Source organism: Epinephelus moara, chromosome 4 (genome assembly GCF_006386435.1).
Source record: "Epinephelus moara isolate mb chromosome 4, YSFRI_EMoa_1.0, whole genome shotgun sequence".
In the NCBI taxonomy this organism is placed as follows: Eukaryota; Metazoa; Chordata; class Actinopteri; order Perciformes; family Serranidae; genus Epinephelus; species Epinephelus moara.
In genome coordinates this window covers 22,403,313-22,430,227 of record NC_065509.1, presented here as the reverse complement: position 1 = coordinate 22,430,227, position 26,915 = coordinate 22,403,313, and the positions used below count along the sequence as shown (strand labels likewise).

General features: G+C 44.1%; 2 protein-coding genes across 6 annotated transcripts in view; both read right to left on the bottom strand.

Annotated features, from left to right (window-relative positions):
• Window positions 1–26,915, bottom strand: part of LOC126388513 (protocadherin alpha-C2-like) — a 55,879-nt gene that overhangs the window by 19,384 nt on the left and 9,580 nt on the right. The window contains exon 1 of one of the 5 annotated variants that reach the window (XM_050041688.1): window positions 23,523–25,690. The exons of 1 other annotated variant lie outside the window; for it this stretch is intronic. In XM_050041688.1, coding sequence (XP_049897645.1) covers window positions 23,523–25,568 — 2,046 coding nt within the window. In that variant the 5' untranslated portion in view covers window positions 25,569–25,690. Of the gene's footprint in view, window positions 1–2,214; window positions 5,399–17,178; window positions 19,668–20,300; window positions 22,823–23,522; window positions 25,691–26,915 lie in introns of those variants that run through there. 3 more of the 5 variants (XM_050041684.1, XM_050041686.1, XM_050041683.1) reach the window with 3 other exon arrangements.
• LOC126388559 (protocadherin gamma-C3-like) overlaps window positions 26,404–26,915 on the bottom strand; it is a 2,592-nt gene continuing 2,080 nt past the window's right edge. The window contains exon 2 of the mRNA XM_050041756.1: window positions 26,404–26,410. Coding sequence (XP_049897713.1) covers window positions 26,404–26,410 — 7 coding nt within the window. The remainder of the gene's footprint in view (window positions 26,411–26,915) is intronic.

The window sequence follows — 26,915 nt, the reverse complement described above, 5'->3', positions numbered from 1 at the left end:
TTAATGAGAGAAGCCTGGTATTCCTCCTGGAGTCATTCAAACAGAGCAGAATGTCTACAGGGATACGGAGCACTGCAGCATGGGAGACACTTATCGTACTGAAAACTAAAGGTGCACCTGATTATTTTAAGCAATCACTTGCTAGGTCGACAGTTTAGATTGATACTGAAAGGTGAAAAGTGTTAGTATATCGTCAAAAACAATTAAACAAACGCTCCTTCTCTAAGCTTGCCTTTTGCATAACATGAGTGAGACAACAAACATTAAATAAGAGCAGATTGTCCACAGTTGGGACTTAATGCTTTTGCTAAATGTTTGCCCTGTTGCAGAATGGCAGTGGCCGAAGGGAGAGGTCTGTTTGGCCGTATGGTGTTTATGGGGGTAAATAAAAACACACACACTGGCACATACACACATTAGATACAAGCATCTGGAACATAAACATGTCAGCAGTCTGATTTACTCCCAAGGGAAGACATACATGCAACACTAGAATCCACATAGTAAATGTAAACAGACAAACAAATCTGACTCATACCGAGGATGAGAAATCAATGCCTGCTTCATCATTTAAAAGGAAGAAACCAAATAAGATGGATATAGAAAAAAAACGAGTTTAGTGTATTCATTTGCTTGCCTGACCGTACTTTGAAAATCAGTGAATAAACAAAGCTTTTAATTTTGGCTACTCAACCCTTTTCTCGCCTTTTTCTCCATTCTTCCCTCTCCCTCTGAGTGAACACTCCTAGCATGGATACAGAGCTCACACCTCCGCCATCAACACTGTGTCCAATCACCTTTCATCCCCCGCCTCATCTGCGCGGAGCCAGCCAATCCACGCACAGTGCTGAGAAACACATCGCTGCCAGTTAATTAATTACATAGCAAGAACAAACATGACTGGCATTTAATGAGGGACACGTCAAGTGGTAACTGAACAATTACTTTACACATTTCTTATTCCTTTTTTTTACCACTTATTTTCCCAAAACGTTTTTTCCTGCACTGCACAGACAAACCCAGAGAGGCTCAGGGGTAAACACGAGTATGTAAGAAACAAATAATGTTTGTTTTATCTTATTAATACTGTTGGTTTTACTACAAGCAGAAATGATGCAAACAACTGTGTGCATATTGTAAGCAACCTTTTAGATGGGAAATAAAACATGGAAAGCTCAATCTAAATGAAATTCATACAGTCTCTGCCTCATCCCTGCCTTCTTCACCGATTCCCAAACTCTGGCTTACTGCTCAGCACCAGAGAGGTACGTGACCAGAAGAGGATATTTTGGTGCAGTGGGACTGGTGGCCCTCGTAGCTGGCGAAAGCTGCACTATTTCCCAGACTCTCCCCCTCTATAGAGATGACCACTGAATGCCCTCTGGACCTGCTGGACTTGAATACTGTGGCACACAGCCCGCAGTAGACAAATAGCACTGGCAGTGTGGGGTCATAGGTGAACAAGCAGCTGAAATCTACTGGTTTGTGGTGAAAAAAAAAAAAGAGTAACAAGGAGAAGAGAAAGAGGCCGAGAGAGTCAGAGAGGTGGATCTTGAAAAAATATTTTGATTAGCTTTCTGCAGAACTGTGGAGGAGAGGTGCACTTTAACATCTCATACTCTGAATCACCAAACAACTGCAAGCGTGGAGCACACACAAAGACATCATCTACCACATCCAGCAAATCAGAGTGCACCCACTCAAAAAAATACACAGCCCAGAGAGACTACTCACACTCCTGGATGCCAAGATGCAGAGCTTAAGATAACCAGGACGTAATGTAAAGACCAGCAAAGGCAACAATGGAAGCCTACAAAGAAACAAAATGGTGATATCTCTCTCCATCTTGATAAACACAGATTATGGAAATGTATTTGGGAGACCTTAAAGAACTAAGCAGAACCCCTTTTTCCAAAAACGTCTTGGATGCAAGGGATGTAAATACTGAATAAATGTTCATTTCCCACTCTGTACTTTCTGTCTGAAGAAGCAGCAAGAAAATATATTTTTTTAAACATCACAAGCCAGAGGAACAGATGTAAGGCTTTAAGCTGTAAATGTCAACTGCAATCCTACTGCAAGAACACCGCCCTAGAGCAAACCCTGAACCATAACTCACTGAGAATTTCCCTTTTATGGCTCGTGCTTTGTGTGTCATTTATTGCTATGAGGCGATCTAAAATTACAAACACAGAGATCAAACCAGACACACACCTGAATGGCAGTTGCGTCTGGCATACTGAGACGCCGTACAAATAACTGGCTCTGTCCACTGTGGCTGGTGACGTAGCCCGAGCCCCAGGTGCCACTGTGTGGCCGTCCTGTGTTGTAGAACATAAAAGTGTCACTTCCTGACGTGGCAGTCAGGCATGTCTTGTAACAGTATGTTTTGGTCAAAGACCCATTTCCCCGCACTTCAATATAATGCGGTTCCACTTTGAGGTCGCGGCGCAGGGCCACGTTGTTGTTGGGTTGCCCTCCACCTGCGCCTCCACCACCTCCTTGTCCTCCTCCTCCTCCTCCTCCTCCTCCACCACCTGCAGCTCTTCCTCCACCCCCACCGCCACCAGCCGAGGTGCCCCCCTCTGGAACACTCTTCTTGGAGACACAACACGGGGAGCAGGAGCCAGGCTGGGTGCAGTAGGCATGGCAACGCACAATGGCCAGCACAAAGACGGTGACCAGGAACACGAAGGTTGTGGCACTAAGGGCAATGATGAGGTAGAGGGTGACGTTGGAAAACATTAGGGGGCTGTTGGGCCTGATGATGCGCTTGGGGTCAGGGGCCAACTTTGGGGGCAGTTCCATCACGTGCACATGGATGGTGGCTGTGGAGGAGAGCGGCGGTAGGCCGTTATCGTGCACCATCACTGTCAAAACGAAGGAGGTGGAGTTGTCCTCAATCACGCGCCTTGTGGTGCGGATTTCACCTGTGTACTCATGCACCTTGAATAGGTCAAGATCTTTGTTGGTCTGCTCCAGGGCGTAGAGCAGCCAAGCATTCTGCCCTGCATCCCCATCCCATGCCGTCACCTTGCTAACCAACACTCCCGCTTCAGCGTTTTTCATCAGCGTCTCTGTGGTGCGGCTCCCATTGGCAGGTGGGTAGACTATCCTGGGCGCATGGTCATTCTGATCCATAATGTAAACATACACTGTGGCCACACGGCTGAGCGGAGGCACACCGTTGTCCTGGGCTTTAACCTGAAAGTGAAACTCTCTCAGCTTCTCAAAGTCGAAGGCTCGCAGGGCATAGGCTTCACCTATATCAGGTTTGATGCTGACGTAGCTGGCTACAGGGATACCATGGTTGTTGTCATTGAGGACAGTATAGGTGATGCGAGCATTTTCTCCAGCATCAGCGTCTGTGGCCTTAACAACACACAGAGGTGCACCGGGGGCATTGTTCTCTGTAATATAAACAGTATACGATGTCTGTTCAAAGCGAGGTGGGTTGTCATTCACGTCTGCAACGTCCACTTTAAAGGTCATTTGAGAAGACAGGGGTGGCGTGCCTCCATCCACGGCGTTGACAGTGACATTGTAGGACGAGATGGTTTCCCGGTCCAGGAAAGCGGCTGTGACGATGGTGTAGTGGTTCCGGAAAGACTTGATCTTAAAAGGCAAATTGGGCATGATCTCCAGGTTGACTTGTTTATTTGGTCCAGAGTCACGGTCATTCACACTGATCAATGCTACAACCGTGTCAGCCCGGGCATCCTCACGTACAGGGCTGGAGAGCGAAGACAGTACAATCTCAGGAATGTTGTCATTGACATCCAAAACTTCTACAACTACTTTACAGTGCACTGCCACAGGAGCCGGGCCCTTGTCCATGGCCTGTATGTACATTTCATATGAGTTTGTCTCCTCATAGTCTATATTGTTTTTCACCCTGATTTCTCCTGTTTCTGTGTCCATGGAAAACATCTGTCTCACTCTTTCAGGTGTGTAACTGCTGAAGGAGTAAAACACCTCCCCATTTGAGCCCTCATCAGGGTCTGTTGCGTTTAACTTGATCACAAGTGCGCCCTTTGGAGAGTTTTCAGACAGCTTTACTTTGTACACGGAGCTGTCAAACGCAGGTACGTTGTCATTGGCATCAAGGATGCGCACATTGATTTTGGCTGTTCCAGTTCTCTGTGGGGTGCCTCCATCCATAGCTGTCAGGATCAGCTGATGGGAGGGCATCTGCTCGCGGTCAAAGGGCTTTTTGAGAATAAACTCGATGTGCTTATTGTTTGCAAAGGGTTTAATGGAGTCCAGGGCGAGGTGGTCGTTTGGGCTGAGGCGGTACTGCTTCACAGAGTTGGAGCCATCATCTGCATCCTGAGCTCCCTCGATGTGGAAACGCGACCCGGGGAGAGCCGACTCCGACACCTCAAGCTGATATTCATCTCGGGGGAATTGCGGCGCGTTGTCGTTCACGTCCAAAATCTCCACCTCCACGTTGTGCACCTCCAGTGGATTCTCTAACACCACCTCCAGATTGCGCGAACAGGTGCCACTGAATTCACACACTGTCTCTCGGTCAATGCGGTCACTCACCACCAGCTTTCCAGTTTTGTGGTTGATGGTGAAATATCTCCGTCCGCTGTCCGATGTGATTCTGATGCGTCGCGTGGAAAGTTTTCTCAGGTCCAGACCCAAATCCCGGACAATGTCACCGACCAGTGCCCCGTTCTCCAGCTCCTCCGGAATGGAGTATCGAATTTGTGCATTTGTAAGGCCACTGAGTACGAAAATAACCAAATACAAAGAAAAAGGCACATTCTCATTTATACTGTAACAGCATCGCGCCGTCACAGCCATCGCAGGCAGAATTTGCAGACGGGTTGGAGAGATCTTTCCGCCTTTTCAGCTTGCTGTGCGTGCCCACCCGCCTCATTAAAAACGAGGGAATAGTCCGTGCATAACTCCGGCTATGTGCAGGACGACCACCGCATCCTCTCTGGTGCCTGATGGAAGGGAATTTTCCCCTGTGCATCCATGTTTTCCTTTGTCTGTGCTGTTTTTTAAAATCTCTAACCTACAAGCAAGGCTGGCTCCTTTCACTGATGCTGCCTATTGCTCTCTCTCCCTCTCCCTGCGATGTGGTGATGGTGTCTGTGGGCAAAAGGGGAGGGGGAGCCACTCGCTCAAACGATGCTGGCTGCATTTCAGCACCTCCGACAAAAAAAAAAAATCATCGAGGACCATCTAATAAAAATAAAAACACAAAACGATGAAATGACTCTGGGGTTTTATCTATCTGCCCATCTGAGACCGCCGTACATAAAGCGGCCAGTGTCCTCTGCACGCTGATTTCGGGGATGAGATTTCGACACAATCGTTTTCCCCTCTTGTTGTCAGCGCCACCGCCCTTTTCATTGTGCGCTGGGAAACTGATTTATGAACCAGGCTGCCGATTAAATTTCCTCACTGATGCAAACCTACAANGGGGGGGGGGGGGGGGGGGGCTCTGTGGTTTTAGTGCAGCAGTCTCTCAATGCTCAGTATGTATGAGCCCATTTCAAGCAGCGATTTTAGTTTGCATCACAACAAAAGCAATGATAATAAATAAGAGGTGACAGGTGAATTGGGCGGAGGTGTTGGGAGTGTGTAGGAGGGGGGCTCTCTTCCTGTTGTTACCACACAACCATCAGAACAATAGCGAGGTGGATCTGGCTGTTTCACCTTGTGTCTGTTCATGAGTTAAGAGCTGGGACACCGTGGGGACATCTGTCACCACTAAACCCTAAACCTTTTCTGTGCCTTCATGATATCACTTTTCCCTACAGTGACAGCTGACGATGCTTTGCACTTAGACCGCTACTGGATGTGAGATGCGGAGCTCTTTGCGGCGCAGGCTTTGTGTTTTATTCCCACATAAAACACAAAGCCCGTGATGTCATGACCGGTGACGACGCTAACCGGGTCACAGACAAGATGCTCCAGATGTGACCCCTTTCCACATCTGGCAAAAACACAAAGCTGGACTCTCCTGGCAGGCAGTATGCACACATAAACTGCGCTCTATTATCTAAAAGTAACCACATCAGTAGCCTATTTGCTACAGAAATTAGAGTTTTGCACATGCTGTTTCCTTTGGCAATCACCAATATATCATTAATTAATAACTCCCAAATCACATCACAAATCCATAGGTGGCAAGAGCACATCATGAGCTTCAGCTCAGATGTTTTGACGCTGCAGACGGTCTGAACAGCGCATGTGCAGTGTAGCAGGTGGCGACACTAACAACCAAATCATCCTGCTCTGGCTATCCCTCTAATTACTTCAGCCTCAGACCCCATGTACTTCAATTAAATTCAGATTTATTGGATTCAAGTTAATTGGATTAGACCTTACCCCCCATTGCAGTCAACATGATGAAAGCTCTTTTGACACAATTTTATCTCAGTAGTGGAGCAACACCTGCAGAAAACACAACCAACTGAAGTTCAGTGATCCTGAAGAGCCACCAAGAACATCAGTGCAAATTAGTCTGAGGAGCAACAATGATGCATCCAGTAAGGTGCTGAGATCCATCGGCGCTCTCTAAACAAGTTCTATGCTGTGAAGAAGTGGCCTTGTGAGACCCTGAGCCTTCTCCATTCACCCTGGCCACTGGGCCAAGATGAGCCGTCCGCTGCCCACATAATCTTTTTCTTCTCCTGGTGCACTGCCACTCTCACCCACGCCCGATCTGCCCACGGCGATGACAGCGTTTGGCATCCCGGGAGACGGGGAGAAGACAGTGACTCACTCGGATGCTGCTAGTGGATGGGTGGATACAGAGTGACTCTTCACACTCCAAGGCGACGAGGAGGAGGTGGCGAAACGGGGAGTTGGAAAAGCAGCCAAATGTCCGTTGAGGGAAGACAAATTATTACACAAAAAATCCCTTCTAGGCTTACAAACAGTGTGTTTATAATAGACTGGATTTGGATTTATCAGTTACAGTATAATTATAAAGTGTAGGGGAGAACAGGGTGGGCTGTCACATTCATTAGATCTTGCTACCTAGAGGGCGCTGTTAAAAATGTTGGTACTGACATTTTCAGAACTGGGGTCAGAGGTCACCTATAGGGTCATTTTAGGAGTGTTTTTCATGGCAGTGGGTTTATAATAAGACAGTTATTACCATTGAAAAGTGGCATATGAAGGGAGAGAGAAATATATATTAAATATTCTTTTCCTGTTTTCCTGTTTATGTTTTAGCAATGCAGGAAGTGTGCTGTGGTATTTTAAAAACATAACTTTTTATATTCATTTTTAAGATTGCCTCCATCTTTTTTTATTTTCCCCTTTGAAAAAAACGGGGGACAACCACCCCCATAGTGTGTGACTATAACCCACAATGGCGATGGATGTTACAAGTGCAAAGACATGTTTGTCAGTCAATATCTTTTGAATAGAAACACTTGAGGAGAGTAAGGTCACTCCATTTCTACCTGACATTTTAGGCTCCCATTCCAAATTAAAAGGTAATCTATAAAACATACAGTTTTTGAGGGATTCCAATTATGGTAAAAAGTGTGACAACCATCCCCGTTCTCCCCTATATGTTGTACTTATCAATGATAATATTACGTCATAGTGTGTCTGCAAAACTTTTTTCAGGGTTACGTTATTTGACATTTAGTTCTCTGTCCCTCTGAGAAACAGAGATAACACAGTTTCTTTCAACAGGGTCTAATGGTCTCTGATGGTTCCACATGTCGTCTGCCACGCTAACCGTGACATTTAGCAGATTCTCCCCGGTGGGACATGTGGACCTGCGTGTTTAGCAATGACACAAAAATGAAAACAAGAGACGTTTATCTCGTCAACAACAAACACAGAGCTGGATTTACACCTGACCTTTGCACCCCTCTCTGTCATTCTCCTCCTTCTTTTCCTCTGCCCTTCCGATGTGTTGGATATGTTACAGCTCTCTCATACCTGTTTCAAAGACTCCCATCTGTCTCAGCGTTAATTGCACGCCGCTGAGCTGTGGATTATTTCATTTTTCACTCAAGGGTGCTGCAGATAAAGCTATCACCATTATTCCACCTGCAGCAGACGCCTGTTACGCATCAACAAACACAGATTTCAAAGGGCTAATTGGCTAATGGTGTTTGTCTTGTCTTCAAAAACACACGCTGTCAGAACTTAGTTCCCCTTCCTCATCAGTTCATTTAACTGAATTTGACTTTTTTGTGTTCTCAACCCCTCCCCCTTCTAATCCCTCAAGAATCACACTTTCCTCTGTCGTCTCTCGCCTGCTCTCCTCATTCTGGAGAGTCTCCAGCTGCGTCTCTGTCAGACATCCGCTGGTCCAGCTGAGGGCTGGCTGAGGGGCATACTGGGGTCTTAAGTGAAAACACAAGAGCTCATGCTTTTTGCAAACTAAAGGGTGAAAAAAACCAGTGGCTTCACACACCTAGGCCTGTGATAGATATGGGGAAGATAGATAAATTAAACTTTAAAAACTGAAACTCCCTCTTTGTCCATTCTCTCAGCCAGAATATTAACACCCCCCATTGCATCAATTATGCAAGATGGCCACCGTATTAATAACACTCTCTTCACTAAGACTCAACCTCATTAATACTGTAAGCGGCCACTCTAAAAGCCATTCATATTACTTCTCCTCAGAGTCTGTTATCTGGAATCCCCCCATTTTAGTGAGTCAGATGACAGCAGAGATCCACGGAGAACTGGGTCACGGTCCGGGCTATCATCAAGCAGGACTCCTTACATCACTCCCTCAGTCAACACATATATAAACAGAGGCAGTCATGCAAACTTAAAGGGCATTTGTGCCTGTAGGCATGCACGCACACACACACACACACACACACACACACACAGGCAGTGTAAAACACAAATGCTATCTAAGGACAAACTTATTTTGTGTGAATGAATGTCAGAGCATATTTTGGTGTTGTTTCCTCTCATTCCTAAATGGCAGGAAACAGCCATCCGGCGCTGTGATAATCAGATGTACTGACTGCAGGGAATAAGCGCATGCAGGCTCTTAGAGGTCATACTAGTACACCTACTGGTTCACAGGTAATGTTCAGTATGTGCCTTATTTTAAAGCATTTAGACGGAAAGGGAAAAGACAATCATTAACGTCTATAATCAGAAACTGCAGCCCACAAGGTTTCAAATCCATGTTGTTCAAAATGTCATAAAGCGATGGTTTGGTACCACTTTGCATAATGTTACAGTAGTCATGGTATTACGGATTACATTGCTAGTGGTAGTATGTTAAAAGGCACACATACTGTTTATCTTCATGCTAGTTCAAAGAGAAGGTGAGCGAGAAAAATAGAGGAAATGTCTGCAGGGTGTTGTGTAGGTGGGCAGCAGCGTCTGTGGTGTCAGGAAATGTGCTTTCAGATTTAGCGTAATAAAAAAAGATGCACTGAAACAAAGAAACAGACCTTTTCTTAGAAGAGACAGCAGAAACAGCATCCTAAACAACCATCTTACCAAATTACGTATTTTAAAAGGTTAAAGCTGCCCTTAGTGGGTGTGGTCATAGGATGAAAAAATCAAAATATAGTTCTTGAGGAAAAAAAGAGATTTTAAAACCAGCCAGTTAAATTAACAATACTGTCCTTTGGTTATGTCCTCTACTGAAACCAAAATCTAAAATATGCATGACAACAATACTGTGTCTTCAGTAATAGTCGCTGTATTTAAGGAGTTGTGCCTCGGTAAACGAAAAGAGGCAGATGTCAACAGCACTGCAAATGTAATCCTACTGTATGGGTGGGAGAGGCAGACTGAGCAAGAGGGAGCAGAGGTGGGAGAGACAGTGAAATTGGTCCCTCTGTTGGATTAAACTGGTAGTACAAGGGTTGGACACGTGATCATCACCCCACTGCCCATCCACGTAGGCTTTCTCATTAAGCCAGAGCACTAAAACATAATCCCAGCCATGAGTGTGTGTGTGTTTAAGAGAGAGACAGAGAGACAGAGAGACAGAGAGAAAGGAAGAAGGAGGGCACAGACGTCAGACTGCAGTGGCAGTCATTTTATCTCTCGTTTTCAATACAGTGACCGCAATGGATAAAGCAAGATATAAGGCAAGGCACCCTCCAGAGGTGAGACGAGAAAGAGCAGTATAATGCATGGTAGAAAGTACATTCTGTTATCTTTGCACGTGTGTATCTATCAAAACAGTGACTGTAAATTTAACATATATGTACACACTCGAGTGCAAAATGGTGTATCCACAGAGCAAAGCCCTCTGAACTAACACTATGACAAAGCTCTGTTCCCATACCTTCCCCTCATCATACTTTTCTCTCTGCACAACAACTTTCCCATTTTTAAATCCCCGAAACAAAAGTCCCACGGTAACCACAATCCTTTTACTCAGGTGGACACAGTAAGCGGGTGGAGGAGGCATTCTCTGGGTATGTTTGTTTGCGCTGATCCCTTGTGTACCTTGCTTTCAAAAATAAAGGGCATGAGAGAACTAAAAGCAGCACAAATCCCTCCCTCTGGGGCCCTGTAAGGGTTAAACAGCTCCTTGGTTGTCCTGGTTCAGCCTGTGCATAAATCAAACAGATTCTCGTTGTGGCACTGAACAAAGCTATCAGGAAACGCAGGCAGGCTTTGGATACTTCCCTCTTAGGATGCCCTGGCTTTGTATACTTGCCGGATGGGAGAGGATGGAACCCGTGGTTCTGAGCATGACAAAGCTAATCTAATGACTGCAACAACATCCCGATGCCACTAAAGAGGGAGCAGGATGGAGAACGGGTTGCTGGAAGTGGGGTAGAAGGGGAGGGGTGGTGATAAGTTCTTCCTTTTTATCTGTGACCAATTGTAAGCCTGTGATGTTCTCACTCAGCTGCAGGGCATGTATTTAATGTGTTTTTTTGTCCATCTCATCCTCGGAAGCTCCAGTTTTCTCACTATCTCATGCTCAAGGCTCGAGTCTGCGCTGCTGTGTTTGTGACTTTCTCATAAACCCTCTCCCACTTTTTTTTAGAAACGATTCTCTAATCTCACACACTTCTCCCTCGCTCACTCGCTTCCTTTACCCTTCGTCTGACTTGGCATTTCTGCTCAAGATGCTGCACATCTTCAGTTGGCATCTTTCTCTCTTCTTCTTCCTCTATTGTATCCACCCTGTTTCCTTTCTGCTTGCATCTCCACAGCACATGCTGGGACTGATGTCTGGGTGGGGGCGGGTACATACTGGCAGCTCCCTGGAAACAGACTAGTTCATCATTTCAGAACGGTCTCCATGGCAACCACAGACAGCAGCGCTAACCTCACTCACACAAAGGACACACCCTTGTAAGGGAGAAAAACAGGAAGTGCTACATGAGACGTGTGTGTATGTGATGGACAGGGAGATGAATAAAGAACAGGAATAAATATATTTTTGGTTAAGCACCCTGCTGTTCTGTCACCTTGCATTAAAACTGGCGAGATAAGGACATTAGTACGTCATGCTCCTGGTCCATCTGTCTGATCCATCTGTGCACTCCACCAAAATGACCTAGGTGAATGCCTCTGCTGTAGGACTGCAATCTATGAGCTGTGAACCACTTAGCTGCATGCCTCAACAAGGATAATGTACTGTACAATCAATAATTTAATGCAGCACTGGGGGAGGCAGAGTTAGAAGCTTTTAATGCATACACACTCCAAACCCCAAGCCATCATGTAGCCTATACTGCCACAGAGCTCTCTCAATAGCTCTTCAATAGGTATGTATTATCATTACAGTGGTTGTATATAACACCCACAGCAGGCAGTATCAGCCGTATGAAAAACACACGCACAGACTTGCGTCTCCACAAATAATCCTGGAACACGACACATGGACACAGACACACGATGTCCTGATGGTTACATGGATAAAAGCCTCTCTTCCTCATCCATCCTGTCTCTTAGCCCCGCCCAACTGGTTTGTCTGTGATTGACATTAGGTGTTGTCGGCCCCGCCCAGCCGCAGAGCAGAGAAGGAGGGGAGAGCTGAGCCGAGCGGAGCTGATACCTCGATCGGTACTGAAGCTCCCTGCTGCTGCTGCTGCTGCTGCAGCGACTAGCGGAAAATTACCTGCCCCTCCCCCCCCTCTCTCTCGCACATTCACAGAGAGCTGCAGCATACAGAACACATACTGAACCACTTTTACGCAGGGACAGCTCCAGGCATTGTTTCAGCACCCACAGTATGGAGAGCGTGTACATACAGCAGAGAATATATCAGGGAGACAGCGATGCAACTACCGTAACCAAACACTCACTCTGATGCCGCATGTAGCGCGCTGCCATTTTTAAATCACACGCTGACCCACTTAACGGCATCACACAGACCATACGCATTTCCTGCAATATGTAAAGTCTGTTTGAAAGCGCAGAAAGCCCTGGTTCAGTCTCCTCCACACTGAACCAACCTAACGCGCGGAGTTTTGACAGATCAGGCCACGTTTGTTTGTGCTGGACCACTCCCTGAAATGAGGTCACATCGTCTGAGTGACTCAAAGCATCACAGATTCACCACAACACAGAGTGCAGCGAGCTTCACTGAGAATATCCGACACAATCCACCAGTTAGGAGCAATGATAACATAATTATCATATACATGCCACATGGATGTACATAAAAAGCTACATTTAACCACTGACAAATTTAATCACAGCTGAGGCGCCTCTGGAGCCTATACTACATCAGCATGAGCGGATCAGGGTTGCCTCTGTCCTACTCTGTACACACATTAGGGATTTTATTGAGAATATATTAGATCGTGTTTACAGCGCTCTCAGGCTGATGGCACAAACGTCTGCAGAGATGGACATTAATTCCTTGTTAGTTCTCTCAGCTGCTCCCCTTCTCAGGGAGGTCTGGTGAAGGAGAGGGGGAGGGGAAAGAGGACTGGCAGCATGGAGGAGGAGGAAGAGAAAAAGGAATAGGCCTGAAATGAACAATACCCATGTTGCGTATGTTTCTTGATATTGCAGAGAAATAGAATTGGGAAAATAGAGCAGGCATGAGTTATACAAATAAAGAGAGAGCTACAAGCAGAACGCATGAATCTAAATGTACAATACAGAATTTTGAGGATGTATGTTATTTTAATAAATAAATCTGTATTTAAAAAACATCCTAGGAGCACACAATTTCCCAGGCTCACTAGTCTTTTATACTGACAGTATAAAAAAAGATGGCTTGGCAAAAACTAACCCTTTCTCCATGTGTTCATCTATTATTAGATATGCACTCTTACACATTACCCTTTAAAAGTATAACTGTGTTTCACAATACACCAGGGTCTTGGGGTGCAGCTCCTAACAGGCTATAATATTCAAAATTGGGGCATGGGGTAATAAACTGAAAACATGAGCCTGTATTAGAGACAACTTGATTCCAAAATAAGCTTACTTAAACAACAAAATAAGTATATTGCTCCGGGTAGAATACAAGTACAAACAATAGAGAATTAAAAGCTCCAATGAGACAAAGGATAAAGTGTGACTCAAGAGATGGAAACATCTCAGGAGAAACACATTCAATTACAAGAGTGTATCAAGAATCAGTGAGCAATATCAAAAACAGACAATGAGAGAGATGATTTCAGATTAGAGAGGGCTAAAGGACTATGGGAATTAAAAAGCACTACACACCCATCCACCTACACAGGGATGTCACTTATTTTGCTTAAGCAGACCTCTGAACACAGTGTGGGCATGCACACATTGTGCTTGATCTCCCTCACCTTCCTGTTGTACTGGATGAGGTGGGACAAATTAAACATTAAGAATTTTTACAAGCCTTCACTGAGTTCATTTTGACATGAACACAAGTGTAAATAATACAATTTACAATAGCCAAATTCAATTTAGCTGCTTTGGGTTTGGGTGGGGCAACTTATTGATATTGTGATATGAGACTATATCGCAATATTGTAAATGTATGATATGCTGTCACTGTCACAGTTTACAAGGACACTTGAACAGAAAAGGCCAATCATTAATGTCATTAGCAACACTTGTGCTTTTCCTGCTATGACAAGTCAAAAATGCATGCTGGAAAAAAAAGGTCTATGAATGCACTGTGACCTCACATATGTGCAGCATATTCAACCTGAGCTGATAATAAATGAGCCAGAATAGCTCAAGGAAACACCTTGTGCTATGCAGTATCAAAATGTCCCCCCAAGACATTAATAAAAAAATCTGCAACAAAAAAAAGTAAGGCTACAAAAGCATGCACCACTGTCCAAAATAATTACTACCAACAAACCGCCAATATTTATTACCACTAGTCCAAATATTACAGTGTACTGCAGTTCTGCTTGTTGTTTGTGCAGGTGGTGTTGCTGTACCCCTGCAGCAGTTGTTGCTCGACTGCTGTAGGTAGGTATAATCAATGTCAAATGCTGTACTGTAGATTTCATTACTCTCAAATGTGTTAAAAAGTGGAAAAATAGAATGTAATGTGAGTATTGTGTGGGCTATGTCACCATCGACTGATGCAGTTTTTGTAAAGTGTTAGTATGTCATGAAAAAAGTCACATGCGCTTTTCCTGTGTGGTCCTTTTTCATATGCTTGCTCCCTAAAATGGCACTAGGTCATCAAAACTTTGATTGCCCCCAGTGTCACATAGTTGATTATGGTCCTGGTGCAGAGCCTTTAAAACCCAAATATTACAAAAATCAAAATTAAGCAAATGCTCAATCAGCTAACTACATACACACAGAGAGAGTAATGTGTGCAGATTTGCCCTGTGATCATGTCTATTAAAAAAATAAAGTTTTGAAAGGCTGATGAAGCTGTTTGTACTTATGTCATCAACAGCTCTAGTTTATTTGAGAGTACGACAGTGCACTGAAACATGAAAGCCTGCAGCTTGGATGCAAAACTAGTACAAATGTGTAGCTTGTAACTGACTGGAGCAACCAAACAACACATTAAATGTGTAGGCCAAAGATCTAAACTACAGCAAATCACAACAACAACAACAAACAACTTCAGGCTCGACTTATGATTTCACAGAGCACAGAAAGAAACTGGGTCACAATAGATCACCAAAAAGCTTATCACTACTAGCTCTGTTTACTTCCGCTTTCCAAACCTGCCACGAGCTCATTCACATTGAGGCAGGGACTGTAATTAGCCAAACGTTAATTGCACGTATGACGTCAACGGTCCATGTAAAGCGTTTGTAAAGCAATACTCACTCAGATGGACTGCGATTATTTCCACTATAAACAATACAACTCATGCTAAGTTCGACGTTATCCTCACTTGTTTAGCTACAGCCGAAGCAAACTGTTACCAGAATGTCAGCAATACAGCTTCCGGTCGTTGGCGGCAGCCTTGAGCGCAGTTCCGACCGGCACCCGGCGAGCGAAGAAGACACGCCATCTTGGATTTTTTAATGGGTTGTTAACGTTCGGGACATCTTTTGGACTCAATTGGACCAAGCTATATTTCTGTCACAATACCACCCGTATGTCACCGACTCATTTCGCCTGACAGGTTTCTACCAAGTTCAGCTTATCTCCGGTTTGTTTAAGTTGTCAACATACGACCGTTAAGTTACTTTATGGCCATAAATATCATGGGAATTCAGAGACACCTGTCATGGCTACCACTGTAAGTGAACAAAGTCATGTTTTCTGTCTTTGCAGTGTATGTTGAGTCTGTTAAAGACATTTCCTGCTTAGCTTGTAGTTAAACTTGTTGAATAAGCTAATTTAGGCTGAGCTCGGGAGCCATAGGTAAGGTATAGCAGTGCTAACGGTTAGGTCACTGTGTTTAGCTAGCTGTGTTGTAGGGAAACTAGAGTATTTGGAACAAACTTTGAAGAAATGGATTATGATAGGCTACATGGGTAGTTTGAGAAGTTGCTGTACGTTATAATAGTTCTGTATCCCCCCTTTTTTGGCAGCGACTGGATTGCGAGAAGAATCCACCTTAACTGCAGTGAACAAGATGACCACCTGCTAGCTTACTACACCTGTTGCCCATGTGTCCTTCGAGGGAACAAGCTACACCTTCTCAGGAACCACCATTTTGTCTACTGACGGTAAGAACTGATACTCAAAAGATGGCTATGTTTTTTGCAGCAGGTTTTGAATTCCTTTAAGTCTAATATTAGCTGGCTAACTTAACCAACATTTTTTTTTTTTATCAAGAAGAGGAATTAAAAGTAACATTGTGTGTTAAAGTTACAACTGGCCTGGCTCAGTTAAAAACAGGTTCTCAGCAAGTTCCTGTTATGCAAAAAAAACCAACAACAATAAACGACAGAGGCAAAACAACAAAACATAGGCAGCTATATAGACAGTGCAAAGTAGAGGACTAAAGTGGACTGAGCAACATGGGATATGAGATTTAAATCAGTGGTTGCAGGTAGACTTTGTCCTTCCATTTTGTGATACAGACTTTATGAAGCATAACTTTGGTCACAATTGAGTACGCCTTCCCTCTCCAGGTTTTTTGTGTGATGTTCTGTCAATAATTTCATGATTTAGTCGAAGCACCATAAATAAATATTGAGGATGAACATGTGTCTAGACTTCTATGACAGTTAGTGCATCTGAGCACCATTCCAACACTGAGCTAACAGAAAGCTATTAAGTCTGAAAATGTTGTGCACAACAACAGCACTGCATGAATATGTAATACATCTGTATGTGGAATTATATTCGTTCTCCATATTTTTTTTTTAACTACCAAAGTTATATTTCCGAGACTGTGACGTCATATTAAGCACTTTCCTTTAAGAGTTGTTTGTACATAGCGTCAGTCTTCTGCCGCTTGAAATGCCGGACTGTTGCATTTCATGACGTTACTCACAAGTTGTGGTTTCCAGACACTTAATTATACAAGTTATTTTCATTATTATTTTCACTTTATCACGTGTTGCTATAAAATTAAAATAATTTTTTTAGTAATAGCTTTTGGCAGCACAACAACCCCAGTTTGTGCTGTGCTCTGTGGACTAACAAGCACACTATTGTGACACAGAGGCTCCAGCAGGCCACCGCGATTTCAGTACCATGGATAGCGCATCTACCAAATGCAGACAGAGAATGGAGAGAAACCAGGCTACTGACACCAATAATAGGGAGCATTCCTTCTACAGTAATCCTTCTGGAGAAAACGATGTAGGCCTATACAAACATTACAAAACTTTGTCTATCAACGCATTGGGGAGGATTACATCTTACCTTTTCTTTATTAGGTAAAGTCTGAGTTCTGGTAAAAGTGTCTCCTCCATTAATACTGATCAGCTCAGCATCTACAGGCGGATACGGTGCGGGGAAAACCACTACGTCACTCTTGAGTGTGTCTGAGCTGAAACACACGTCATACTGCTGAGTAGCTTTGGAGTAAGACCAGCTCCCATCAGGGTGAGTGGTGATCATTGGGGCGCTGTACCTGCTGAAAGTGCCGTCTGTCCTGTGGCATTTGACAGCTATTAAACTGATGAGGCTGAGCAGAAAGATGACTGACACTGACACAATGGCGATCAGCAGATAGAGGTTCAAAGCAGAGAAGCTGTCGTCCTTTATGGGCACATGTCTGAACTGAGTCTGGATGTCAGCTGTGCTCTCAACCACCACCACCTCAATAGACACAGTAGCTGACAGGGAGGGTTCTCCGTTATCAGACACCAACACCACCAAGGGGTGAGTTTTCAGGTCATTGTCACTCATTCTCCTCTTAGTCCTGATTTCTCCGGTGCTGGTTCCGATGCGGAAGAGGTTGTTTCCTTTGGGCTCAGAGAGGTGATAAGAGAGCAGCGCATTGTATCCAGAGTCTGCGTCTACAGCCCTGATCTTTGCCACAAAGTATCCCGCTTCAGCAGAATAGGGGATGCTCTCACTGTTAACGGAGCCGTGCTCAGAATATGGCGCGAGAATTGTTGGATTATTGTCATTTTCATCCAGAATTAAAACATTGACAGTCACGTTGCTGCTGAGCGGAGGAACACCAGAGTCTGTGGCCTGAACTTTAAACTGAAACGTTTTCAACTCCTCATAGTTAAAAGACTGCAGGCTGACTATATCTCCAGTCTCTGAGTTGACGTTTATAACTGACCCTATTATATTGTTTTTAGGATTATTATTGATTACTGAAAACGTTACCTTTGCATTTTCGTCTACATCCGGGTCATCTGCAGCTAAAGTATAGATAACAGCGCCCACAGGACTGTTCTCTTTGACGAAAATGTTTATTACAGACTCTTTAAAGCGAGGTGCATTGTCATTGACGTCAGACACGTGGACTGTAATAACGCTTGTACCTGAGAGAGGCGGGGTCCCTTCGTCAGTCGCTGTTATTGTTACATTATATTGAGAAGCTCGCTCTCTGTCCAGAGTTCCGTCTACGACCAAAGAATAATGATTTTTATATGTGTTTTTAATCGTAAATGGCACCGGATCAACTATCCTAACCTGAACAACTCCATTTTTATCTGCGTCGCTATCTCTCACTGTTATAAGTCCGACCATTGTGTCCAGAGGTGCATCTTCCCTCACTACGTTGACTAAAGATGTTACTGATATTTCGGGTGGGTTATCATTAACATCCGTGATTTCAACGAGCACTTTACAGTGAGATGCTCGTGGACTTGGTCCTTTGTCTTTCGCCTGGACACGGATCTCAACTGCACTGCTTTTTTCGTGGTCTAGTTCACCGTTTACCGTAATCTCCCCCGTTAGAGGATTAATGGCAAATTTGTCAACCTCTTTATCACTGTCGTGATTGATAAAAGAATACAGTATTTCTCCGTTAAGACCCTCATCTAAATCCCGAGCATGCACCGTAATTACTGTTGCACCATGCGGCGTGTTCTCGAGCACTGTTGCTTTGTATAGCGGCTTGTCAAAAACTGGAATATTATCATTTACATCTTGCACATTAACGGTGATATGTAACGTGCCTGACTTAGGAGGTTTACCTCCATCTACCGCCATAAGTGTTAGTTTGATAATAGGCTGTTTCTCACGGTCTAAGGCTTTCTGCAGCACCATTTCAGCAGACATACTCGGCTCTCCACCATTCTGTACATCCAGAGTGAAATGCTCATTTTGACTCAGCTTGTAGCCCTTCACCGAATAACTACCGACATCTGCATCGAAAGCCTTTGCTAGTGTAAATCTTTCACCAGGAAAAGCCGACTCAGACACGTTCAAAACAATCCCCGGTATCCGAAAAATGGGTGCGTTGTCGTTTATATCCACAATCTTAACCTCAAAGCGATAGAGATTCAGCGGGGAGTTCACAATGGCTTCCACTTCCAGAGAACACTTCACATTACGAGAGCAGAGCTCCTCTCGGTCTATTCTGTCTTTCACCAAAAGTATCCCAGTCTTAACATTTGTTTCGAAATATCTCGTATTAGGTCCTGAAATCTGAAAACCCCGAGATTCCAATTCCTGTACATCTAGATGCAAGTCTTTCGCCAAATTCCCCACACTGGTGCCCGGGCTCGATTCCTCCGTAACAGAATACACAATCTGTGCTGCTGCGAGTCTCCATATGTGAGATACATAGAACAAAAAATAAATCCAGTGCCGGAAAATACTCCCTTGGTGCATCCTGTCCACAGCCTGCTACACAAGTTAGGTCGAGAATTTCACTCCAGCGGTAACATTGTTTAAGAATTATACATCCAAATCAGAGCTCCTTAATACAGATAGGGTGTTCTGTACTGCCGCGGCGAACAAAGAATTGCAAACCTCTCTATTAAACGAAAAGGGAGGAGCGTTACACAGAAAAAAAGTGTTTTGACTCTGTGGGCCGATAGCGACATCTTGTGGTATTTTTAAAGTCAGAAGCAAGAAAGGATTAAAAGAAAGAATGAAATATTGCATCTGAAGCTTAATTTAAGATATTAGATCTCCACTTCTTTTTTTTTTTAACACAAATGAAAAGCAACAAACACAATCACCTGGCATTCTGGCAAGAATGGGTGGGCCTTAATAAACATATTTAAAGAGGTTTGAGTAAGAGGCTGAATATAAGAAAAAAATGTATTGCAAAGTCCAGAAGTGTTGCATGCTGAACAAGGGCGAAAGTAATTGACCAATAGGTCACAGAGGAACAAATTACAATGACAGCATTTTAAATGTGTAACCCTTACAATAATGGTACAAATGAATAATCTTAAATTGACCTAATAAGAAGATTGATCACACACAACTGCATAAATGTCAAATGTCAACGACTTATTTTCTTTCTAGTCTTCAAATGGTCAGGTTCTTTAGGAGTCAAATCGCATTATGTGAAAAAGTTAACATTTGAATCAATCGCAGCCCTGTGTTTTTTATGTCATCGCCCTTACCTTTTCTTTATTAGGTAAAGTCTGAGTCCGTGTAAAAGTATCGCCTCCATTTATACTGATCAACTCCCCATCAACAGGCGGAAACGGTGCGGGGAAAACCACTACGTCACTCTTGAGTGTGTCTGAGCTGAAACACACGTCATACTGCTGAGTAGCTTTGGAGTAAGACCAGCTCCCGTCAGGGTGGGTGGTGATCATTGGGGCGCTGTACCTGCTGAAAGTGCCGTCTGTCCTGTGGCATTTGACAGCTATTAAACTGATGAGGCTGAGCAGAAAGATGACTGACACCGACACAATGGCGATCAGCAGATACAGGTTCAGCGCAGAGAAGCTGTCCTCCTTTATGGGCACATGTCTGAACTGAGTCTGGATGTCAGCTGTGCTCTCAACCACCACCACCTCAATAGACACAGTAGCTGACAGGGAGGGTTCTCCGTTATCAGACACCAACACCACCAAGGGGTGAGTTTTCAGGTCATTGTCACTCATTCTCCTCTTAGTCCTGATTTCTCCGGTGCTGGTTCCGATGCGGAAGAGGTTGTTTCCTTTGGGCTCAGAGAGGTGATAAGAGAGCAGCGCATTGTATCCAGAGTCTGCGTCTACAGCCCTGATCTTTGCCACAAAGTATCCCGCTTCAGCAGAATAGGGGATGCTCTCACTGTTAACGGAGCCATGCTCAGAATATGGCGCGAGAATTGTTGGATTATTGTCATTTTCATCCAGAATTAAAACGTTGACAGTCACATTGCTGCTGAGCGGAGGAACACCAGAGTCTGTGGCCTGAACTTTAAACTGAAACGTTTTCAACTCCTCATAGTTAAAAGACTGCAGGCTGACTATACTTCCTGTTTCTGAGTTAATGTTCACAACAGAAGTTAGTGGAATAGTTTTCGAAATGCCGTTTAATAATGAATATGTTACCCTTGCGTTTTCTTCTACATCAGGATCAACTGCTGTTATAGTAAAGATAGTAGCTCCCACTGCACTGTTCTCATTCACATATACATTAATCACAGGCTCTGAGAATAATGGGGCGTTGTCATTCACATCAGAAATGTGAACAGGAATAACACTGGTGCTAGAAAGAGGAGGTGTGCCTTCATCAGTGGCTGTGATGGTTACATTATATTGAGAAATGCTCTCTCTGTCAAGGGGGCCATCGACTGTTAATGAATAATAATTTTTGTAGTTAAGCTTGAGATTAAAAGGCACCAATCCAAGAATTTTAGCACTAGTAAGACCATTTTTTCCCCCATCCTTGTCAGTCACAGTCACCAATGCGACCACTGTACCTACCGCAGCGTCCTCTTTAACTGGGCTCATAAGAGAGGTTATAATGATTTCAGGTATATTGTCATTAACATCAGTTACTTCCACTAACACTTTACCATGCACGCTTCGAGAGGGCATACCTTTATCTCTTGCCTGTACACGGATATCATATGCTGTATTCTCTTCATAGTCTACTTTCCCCTTTACAGTTATCTCCCCTGTGTCTGGGTTTATTGAGAACAAAGCTTCAGGATTGAAATTTCCTCTCTCAATAAATGAATACACAATCTCACCATTTATCCCCTCATCTAAGTCTGTAGCAGTTACAGTCACTATGGGTGTCTGGAATGGAGCATTTTCAGTGACCTGAGCCTTATACAGAGGTTGACTAAACACTGGAGCATTGTCATTTGTATCCATAACATATACTACTATTTTTAATGTTCCTGACCGGGCAGGTTTTCCTCCGTCCAGAGCAATTAAAGTAAGGTGAATAACGGACTGCTTCTCTCTGTCTAAAGATTTCTGCAACACCAGCTCAGCAGACTCGCTGTGCTGTCCACCGCTCTGCACGTCCAATGAGAAATACTCATTTGGACTCAGCTTGTAGCTCTTTACCGAGTTACTGCCTGTGTCTGCGTCATTCGCCATAGGGAGCAGATATCTCTCCCCGGTGAAAGAAGATTCAGAGATATTAAAAGTCTTCTCCTTTTCACGAAAAGATGGCGCATTATCGTTAATATCAATAATTTGTACCTCTATGCGATGCAGATGCATGGGGTGGCTCAGAATGGCTTCTATATTCAGGGAACATTTTGCCGTATTCAGACAGAGCTCTTCACGATCAATCCTATCGCAAACAAATAGAGCACCGCTTTTTAAATCCACGTCGAAATATTTCCTAGAATTCCCAGATACAACTCGTAGATCCCGTTTTTCCAAATCGTGCACATTAATCTGTAAATCCTTGGCGAGGTTTCCCACTACCGTTCCTTTGTCAACCTCCTCGGAAACAGAGAAGGAGAGCTGCGCCGTGGACCCGTCACACAGACAAAGCAAAGATATTATTTGTATCCAGATCGTGACTGTTAGTCCTCCACGTCCCATCGCGGCTATAGAATGAAAGAAATAATCATTTTCGAACATGTCCACACTTTAGGTGAACAATAGATGAAGCCCTCACCGTGCTGTGACCATTTGTGTATTTCCTGACAAAGCACTGGACTCCTGCTTCGTACGGAGAGGAGGAGTCCGGGGGAAAAAGGAGCCACGCAAATATCGTGGTCTCGAGCGACACCAGCCGTTACTTTGGTGCTAATATAAAAATACATGGATATTCTATACTTAAAAAAGCCTGCATTTCTGCAGAAGGTCAAAGCAGTGGGAAAATCTATTTAAGTTGAATATCATACCCAAACTCGTTCACAGCACAACGTAGTTTCTGTTGCGTAAGTAAGACTAATCAGGTGTGTGTTACCAGGGCAAAACATATTAAAGAAGCAATGCTTAGTCTGTTATTGAGTCAGAAATAATTTAAAGGCACGGCAGCCTTTTTCATGCACGAGGGGAAAGAAACACCAACCAGGGTTCAGCACCATGGACAGCGCCCCTGCCGGTCAGCAGTATAATACAGATCTAACTTGATCAATGACTTCTCTGCTCGAAATGTTATATAAAATACTATTATTCAGTTTGGAAGAATATCCCACACAATTTCAACAACATCCAGCATCATACTAGTGAATGGCTTTTCTCAGGACCTGTCAGGTATTGAGGATTTACACTGGCATGCTTCTTTGTATTAAGATGTTTTCACAAGCATACACGCACACGAAAAGTAAATAGATGTTGAAATTAACCAAAGTTTGATCTGATGACCTAGCGCGTCTTTCAGTGTGAAATGGCGCAGTCATCATAAAGAAATGTACTCCTAGGTTGCAAACAACTCACCTTCTCTTTATTAGGTAAAGTCTGAGTCCGCGTAAAAGTGTCTCCTCCGTTAATACTGATCAGCTCAGCATCAACAGGCGGATACGGTGCGGGGAAAACCACAACGTCACTCTTGAGTGTGTCTGAGCTGAAACACACGTCATACTGCTGAGTGGCTTTGGAGTAAGACCAGCTCCCGTCAGGATGGGTGGTGATCATTGGGGCGCTGTACCTGCTGAAAGTGCCGTCTGTCCTGTGGCATTTGACAGCTATTAAACTGATGAGGCTGAGCAGAAAGATGACTGACACCGACACAATGGCGATCAGCAGATACAGGTTCAGCGCAGAGAAGCTGTCCTCCTTTATGGGCACATGTCTGAACTGAGTCTGGATGTCAGCTGTGCTCTCAACCACCACCACCTCAATAGACACAGTAGCTGACAGGGAGGGTTCTCCGTTATCAGACACCAACACCACCAAGGGGTGAGTTTTCAGGTCATTGTCACTCATTCTCCTCTTAGTCCTGATTTCTCCGGTGCTGGTTCCGATGCGGAAGAGGTTGTTTCCTTTGGGCTCAGAGAGGTGATAAGAGAGCAGCGCATTGTATCCAGAGTCTGCGTCTACAGCCCTGATCTTTGCCACAAAGTATCCCGCTTCAGCAGAATAGGGGATGCTCTCACTGTTAACGGAGCCGTGCTCAGAATATGGCGCGAGAATTGTTGGATTATTGTCATTTTCATCCAGGATTAAAACGTTGACGGTCACGTTGCTGCTGAGCGGAGGAACACCAGAGTCTGTGGCCTGAACTTTAAACTGAAACGTTTTCAACTCCTCATAGTTAAAAGACTGCAGGCTGACTATATCTCCAGTCTCTGAGTTGATGTTCACAACTGAAGTAATAGGGATACTTTTTGAATCACCATCTAATGAGTACGTTACTCCGGCGTTTTCATTTATATCAGGATCGACTGCAGTTATCGTATATATACTAACTCCAACGGGACTGTTTTCTTTAACATAAATATTAATCACGGGTTCAAGGAAACGAGGCGGGTTATCGTTGACATCAGAAACCTGAACACTTAAAACACTGGTGCTGGATAGAGGCGGGGTCCCTTCATCAGCAGCCGTAATCGTGACACTGTAAGAAGAGAATCCTTCTCTATCGAGGGGTCCATCTACAATTAAAGAGTAATAATTTTTATAATTGGAAGTTAGCTTAAAGGGTACAGAGCCAATAAGATTACAGTGAGTCTGACCGTTTTTCCCTCCATCTTTATCAGTCACCGTCACTAAAGCGACAACGCTCCCTATTTCAGCGTCTTCTTTAACCGGGTTCATGAGTGACGTCACCACTATCTCTGGGGCATTGTCGTTCACATCAGCTACCTCCACCAGCAGCTTTCCATTTGCCTTCCGAGGAGAACCCCCGTGGTCTGTTGCTTGAACGTGAATTTCGTATGCTGGCTGTGCTTCGTAATCCAAATTACCCTTCACCGTGATCTCCCCAGTTTCTGCATTAATAAAAAACACATCTGCAGGGTTGAAGTTCCCACGCTTGACAAAAGAATAAGTGACCCTCCCGTTGTCTCCTTCGTCTAAATCTGTGGCACTCAGCTGAATCACTAATGATCCAGCTGTCGCATTTTCATTTACCCGTGCTTTGTATAGTGTTTTACTAAATGACGGCGTGTTATCATTGACATCCAGAACATTTACATGTATGTTTAAAGTTCCGGCTTTAGGAGGCTTTCCTCCATCTACAGCGGTCAGCGTTAGTTTAATAACAGCTTGTTTTTCACGATCTAAAGCTTTCTGCAGCACCAATTCAGCAGATGCACTGTGTTCTCCTCCGCTTTGCACATCTAGGGAGAAGTATTCATTTTGACTGAGCCTGTAAGTCTTTACTGAATTGCTCCCCGTGTCTGCATCAAGAGCCAGGGGAAGCAAGAAGCGCTCTCCCGTAGGTGTTAATTCAGATATGTTGAGTGAAAATGACTTCTCTACGAAGGCAGGTGCGTGGTCATTTACATCAGCAATTACTACTTCAATGCGGTGGAGTACCATAGGATTACTCAGTATAGCCTCGAAGTTGAGCGTGCATTTTACCGTGTTTGGACAAAGCTCCTCGCGGTCTATTCGCTCATTAACATAAAGATCCCCCGTTTTAAAATTCACATCAAAATATTTCTTACTGTACCCGGACACGATATTTAGATTCCTCGTTTGCAGGTCTCGAACATTGACATTTAAATCCTTTGCGAGATTCCCCACCACAGTCCCTTTGTCCACCTCCTCGGAAACAGAGTATGATATCTGAGCCGCAGACCAGTCAGACAAAAACAAGACGAACAGCAAACAGAGTATTCCGTTATTCCTTCCACCGCCCATCACTGCTTTCAAAGAAAATGACGCGATGCAAAATATGTTCATCCATAAAACGCCAGTGGATCGGCCAGCATTTTTAATCCTTTCTACTCCGGTCCTCGCATTTTCATCGCCACTCGTTCTCCTCTCACAAAGCACTCGCAGTCTGCTGACGTTTCACACGGAAAGGAGGAGACTGAAAACTCCGAGCTCCCACAAACGTGTGGTCATCAGCGACCCCACGCGTTACATTTTGGATATTGAAATAGTTGTAAAACACATTTGTCACACATTGCAACACATGCAATATATTGTGTACGTAAAGGCTTTACATGGACTTAAACTAAAAGTTGCTTTAACTAGTTTTGTAACAGGGTTAAGACAAATAGTCTCAGATTACTGAAACAACAGTGATCTATGAGAACAATGTAACACAGAAAAGGTACATCAAACTCTCATGAGTTCAAATGCATCAACAGTATTTTCCATGTGGACAGGAAATAAATTGATTTTCAAGCATAAATAATTTACCAATTCACAGCCTATGATGGACAAAAAGACAGATATCATAAGTCGCGGTAGAGTTTATGCATTGAGAGCCCAAGAGGACAAAAAAAAGACACCAGTATCTTTTCAGCACCACAGAGACCACCCTACAAACATACCTCCAGGACATGATGCTATTTTCCAACTTGGGCAAACCTGTTATTTCTTTAAATGCACAGTGTGTAAATGTCTTTTGTGTTATATTGAGATATTCTTAACTAGGAATTTCTGAGATTCTGCCAAGTTTGCAAGTCATGTATGTGAAAGCAAGGAAGGAGGAGTTAAAGTCTGCAATCAACTCACCTTTTCTTTGTTAGGTAAAGTCTGAGTTCTGGTAAAAGTGTCTCCTCCATTAATACTGATCAGCTCCGCATCTACAGGCGGAAACGGTGCGGGGAAAACCACTACGTCACTCTTGAGTGTGTCTGAGCTGAAACACACGTCATACTGCTGAGTAGCTTTGGAGTAAGACCAGCTCCCGTCAGGGTGGGTGGTGATCAT